Source organism: Hyla sarda, chromosome 5, assembly GCF_029499605.1.
Source record: "Hyla sarda isolate aHylSar1 chromosome 5, aHylSar1.hap1, whole genome shotgun sequence".
Lineage (NCBI taxonomy): Eukaryota > Metazoa > Chordata > Amphibia > Anura > Hylidae > Hyla > Hyla sarda.
In genome coordinates this window covers 308767487-308772660 of record NC_079193.1, presented here as the reverse complement: position 1 = coordinate 308772660, position 5174 = coordinate 308767487, and the positions used below count along the sequence as shown (strand labels likewise).

General features: G+C 54.2%; 1 protein-coding gene across 3 annotated transcripts in view; it reads left to right on the top strand.

The window, feature by feature from the left end:
* Nucleotides 1-2447: 2447 nt before the first annotated feature.
* The window catches only part of UBE2W (ubiquitin conjugating enzyme E2 W), a 43573-nt gene continuing 40846 nt past the window's right edge, over nucleotides 2448-5174 (top strand). Inside the window, exons 1-2 of one of the 3 annotated variants that reach the window (XM_056522164.1) lie at nucleotides 2448-2572; nucleotides 3042-3092. In XM_056522164.1, the coding sequence (XP_056378139.1) occupies nucleotides 2495-2572; nucleotides 3042-3092 (129 nt within the window). In that variant the 5' untranslated portion in view covers nucleotides 2448-2494. Of the gene's footprint in view, nucleotides 2573-3041; nucleotides 3093-3179; nucleotides 3300-5174 lie in introns of those variants that run through there. The other 2 variants (XM_056522165.1, XM_056522166.1) reach the window with 2 other exon arrangements.

Below are 5174 nucleotides of genomic sequence, written 5' to 3'. Positions count from 1 at the left end.
CTCTGGCACAGAGGATCCACCTCCTGTGTCCTCACCAGCCGCCAGTCCGGATCCTGACAATGATGATTGGGCTGATCTTCTTCTTTGGGCGGAATTCTCCTACAACTTAAGGAATTCCTCCGCTTCTGAGAAGTCACCATTTTTCGTGGTCTACGGTCGGCATCCTCTACCACCTCTGCCGTTGCCTTCTTCTTCTTCTGTTCCTGCAGTCGATGAGCTCATCCAGGACTTTTCCTCCATTTGGCGAGAGACTCGCACCGCTCTTCTAAAAGCCTCAGCCCGCATGAAGTCCCAAGCGGACAAGAAACGCAGAGTTCCTCCTGTGTTTTCTCCTGGTGACAGAGTGTGGCTCTCGGCCAAATACATCCGTTTTAGGGTTCCAAGCTACAAACTGGGACCTCGTTACTTTGGACCTTACAAGATTAAAAGAAGAATTAACGCTGTGGCTTACCAGCTTCATCTCCCCACCACTCTTAGGATCCCAAACTCATTTCATGTCTCCCTCCTCAAGCCAGCTATCTTTAACCGGTTCTCCCACAAGGTCACTACTCCTAGCCCAGTGGCGGACGTTTTTTCTGTCAAGGAGGTTCTGGCTTCCAAGTTGATCTGGGGGAGAAGATTTTTCTTGGTCGACTGGGAAGGCTGTGGTCCTGAGGAGAGGCCTTGGGAGCCGGAGGAGAACATCTTGGACCACAGTCTTATGCTCAGGTTCCTGGGCACCAAGAAGAGGGGGAGACCCAAGGGGCGGTACTGTTACAGTCAGCGCTCCGGTCCCCGCTCCTGGACCGGAGCGCTCACTGCCTCTGTCCCGGTCCGCAGCGTCCCTGCAGAGTTATCTCTGACGGGGATGCGGTTAGCGTGGCAGGAGGTCCCGCACACGCGCTGCATTCTGATGCCGCCCCTTACCTCCTGCGGCTCCATGTGTCTTCTCTGTTCCCCGGCTTCATGTAATTTAAAGGGCCAGCGCACCATTGATTGGTGCCTGGCCCAAAAGTGTTCTATAAATGTTCCCTGCCCCTTCCTGCCCTTGCTGGATCTTTGTGCCTTGTGCCTAGTGAAAGTGTTCCTATTGTTCCTGTGTTGCCCTTGCCTGTTGCCGACCCGTTGCCCGTGACTACCGCTTGTGAACCCGTGCTGCCTGCCCTGACCTGTTGCTTGACTATCGCCAGTGAATCTGTGCTGCCTGCCCTGACCTTTGCTACGTCCGACTACGCTTCTGCCTGCTCCTCCTGTACCGCGTCTGCCTCAGCTACCAGAGGGGTTGAGTTGCTATCGAGTGGAACGACCTAGGGGCTACCTGCCGCAGCAAGACCATCCCGCTTTGCAGCGGGCCCTGGTGAAGACCATTAGTCCCTTAGACTTCATTCCCCTGGTACGGCCCACGTCATCGCCCCTCTGCTCCAGTGGATCCACCACCTGTCACCTAACCGGTTCGTTACAACCATACACTCCAGAGCAGCGCTGTCCTTCCGACACTTGTCAGTGGATGCGCATATAGGTAAGTAGCGCTGACACGCTGAGCGATCCATTCGGATGCTGCTTCGGTCTCATTTTGTAAGGGGGACCTATAGTGTACTTTGAGATTTTTTTTCCAAACATATGTTCTTGCTGTTTTCAACGTTGTTAATAGAGATGAGCGAAGTTACAGTGATTCGATTCGTCACAAACTTCTCGGCTCGGCAGTTGCTGACTTTAGCCTGCATAAATGAGTTCAGCTTTCAGCTGCTCCGGTGGGCTGGAAAAGATGAGTACAGTCCTAGGAGAGAGTCTCCAGCCCACCGGAGCACCTGAAAGCTGAACTAATTTATGCAGGCTAAAGTCAATAACTGCCGAGCCGAGAAGTTTGTGACGAATCTAATCACTGTAAGTTCGCTCATCTCTTGTTGTTAATATTGTATGGGGGATCCGAGGTGTCCAAGGCTTTTTATTCTTGGTAAGATAATGTCGGCACTTGTAGTATGTATCAGTATGCATCGCAATGGGCGCATAGTCCTTGACTCCAGTAACCTTACCGCCATCTCTGATGACTGGGATCGGATGCAAGGCTACCGTGGGAATACTTCTGAGCTTCTACTCTCATATATGTGATTAACAGTGTTGCGCCTGCAGCGCAAAACTGATAAGTGAGTGCCACTACCTTGTCTCTATGGGGAAAAAAAAAAAGATACATACTTTCCTTCGCTCCCCCGGTGCCTCCAGTAACCCACTCCGTTCTCCACCGGTTTCCTCTTCCTGGTTGCTGGTGGTTGGCGAGTCATACTGCACTCAGCCATTCACCGGCCGCAGCGAAGTCCTGACTCGGCCGGCGATAGGCTGAGCGGCAGTCTGACATCACACTGCCGCTCAGCCTATCGCAGGCCAAGTCGGGACTTCGCTGTGGCCGGTGATTGGCTGAGTGCAGTATGACTCGCCGACCACCAGCAACCAGGAAGAGGAAACCGGTGGAGAACGGAGTGGGTTACTGGAGGCACCGGGGGAGCGAAGGAAAGTATGTATGACTCGCCGACCACCGGCAACCAGGAAGAGGATCGCGGCAGAGAATCGAGTGGGTTACCAGAGGCACCGGAGGAAGGTATGTATCTATTTACTGCCGGCAGTATGTAGGACAATTTTTCTATTCTTGAGTTCTCCTTTAAGGTGAAAATGGGCTGGGTCCTTAAGGGGTTAATACCCAGGACATTCCCATTGTATGGCGGGGATTCACATCCAAAACTGGCATGCATGGTGAAAACCTACGTTAAAAAGGCATGCAGAACTACAACTCCCAGCATGCCTGGTCAGCCGTCTAATCCTCTAGGCCAGTGGTCTCCACACTTTGGACTTCCAGATGATGCAAAACTACAACTCCCAGCATTCCCGGACAGCCAACGTCAACATCTGGAGGTCCACAGTTTGGAGACCACTGATTTATACTGTGACAAGTCCCCTGATACAGTTCTGACTGATATACTACAAAGATAAAAATGCTAAACAAATGTTTAGTATTTTCACATTGACTTTATAAGTTGCAATAACCATTAATAGTTGTTGTTTTTTTTTAGTTACTTCACGATGGTTCTTGTTTATTTTTTCACCAAAGAAAAACTCTCAAGGTATGACATAAGACACTAGGACGCCACTGTCGTGTTGAAGTACGCATGCGCAAATACCCATAACCCATTACCAACAGAGGGAGGCGCATGCGCTCAAAACACTCTACTGCTGCGCTTGCGCGGAATGGCTTAGGATGTTGAAGTCACGTGAGGCGTAACGTCACCACAGGCGGGAGGGGGCGGGTTCCCATCATGGCGTCAATGCAGGTGAGTGCTGCGCGAATTTAACACCCGGCTGACCCGGATCCGCGCCCTTCCGGTGCCGCAGATTGTGAGGGGTCTATTCAGAGTGGGTGGGGGGACCTTGGGAGTCACCTTCATATATCGCTGCCATTAGTTTCCTGTCAGATATGTGTCCCTTCCGTGTTGTCCTGGTATAAGTACGAGTGTGCCTGGTGACCTAATGGTCTCCCCGCGTCCGTCTGCCTGAAAAAGTGACATATGGCACTTACATGTTTCCTGGGACGTATATACACCCCCCCCCCCCTACACCTGTCCTGTGTATACACCACCCCCTACACCTGTCCTGTATATACACCCCCCCCCTACACCTGTCCTGTGTATACCCCCCCCCTACACCTGTCATGTATATACACCCCCCCCTACACCTGTCCTGTGTATACCCCCCCCCCTACACCTGTCCTGTGTATACACCCCCCCTACACCTGTCCTGTATATACACCCCCCCCTACACCTGTCCTGTGTATACACCCCCCCTACACCTGTCCTGTGTATACACCCCCCCCCCCTACACCTGTCCTGTGTATACCCCCCCCCCTACACCTGTCATGTATATACACCCCCCCCTACACCTGTCCTGTGTATACCCCCCCCCCCTACACCTGTCCTGTGTATACACCCCCCCTACACCTGTCCTGTATATACACCCCCCCCCTACACCTGTCCTGTGTATACACCCCCCCTACACCTGTCCTGTGTATACACCCCCCCCCTACACCTGTCCTGTGTATACACCCCCCCCCACACCTGTCCTGTGTATACACCCCCCCTACACCTGTCCTGTGTATACACCCCCCCTACACCTGTCCTGTGTATACCCCCCCCCCTACACCTGTCCTGTGTATACCCCCCCCTACACCTGTCCTGTGTATACACCACCCCCCCTACACCTGTCCTGTGTATACACCCCCCCCCTACACCTGTCCTGTGTATACACCCCCCCCTACACCTGTCCTGTGTATACACCCCCCCCTACACCTGTCCTGTGTATACACCCCCCCTACACCTGTCCTGTGTATACACCCCCCCCTACACCTGTCCTGTGTATACACCCCCCCACACCTGTCCTGTGTATACACCCCCCCACACCTGTCCTGTGTATACACCCCCCCCCCACACCTGTCCTGTGTATACACCCCCCCCCCACACCTGTCCTGTGTATACACCCCCCCCCCACACCTGTCCTGTGTATACACCCCCCCACACCTGTCCTGTGTATACACCCCCCCCCACACCTGTACTGTGTATACACCCCCCCCTACACCTGTCCTGTGTATACACCCCCCTTACACCTGTCCTGTGTATACACCCCCCTACCTGTCCTGTGTATACACCCCCCCCTACACCTGTCCTGTGTATACACCCCCCCTACCTGTCCTGTGTATACACCCCCCCTACACCTGTCCTCTGTATACACCCCCCCTACACCTGTCCTCTGTATACACCCCCCCCCCTACACCTGTCCTGTGTATACACCCCCCCCCTACACCTGTCCTGTGTATACACCCCCCCCCTACACCTGTCCTGTGTATACACCCCCCCCACACCTGTCCTGTGTATACACCCCCCCCCCACACCTGTCCTGTGTATACACCCCCCCCCACACCTGTCCTGTGTATACACCCCCCCCACACCTGTCCTGTGTATACACCCCCCCCCACACCTGTCCTGTGTATACACCCCCCCCCCACACCTGTCCTGTGTATACACCCCCCCCCACACCTGTCCTGTGTATACACCCCCCCCCACACCTGTCCTGTGTATACACCCCCCCCACACCTGTCCTGTGTATACACCCCCCCCCACACCTGTCCTGTGTATACACCCCCCCCCACCTTCCTG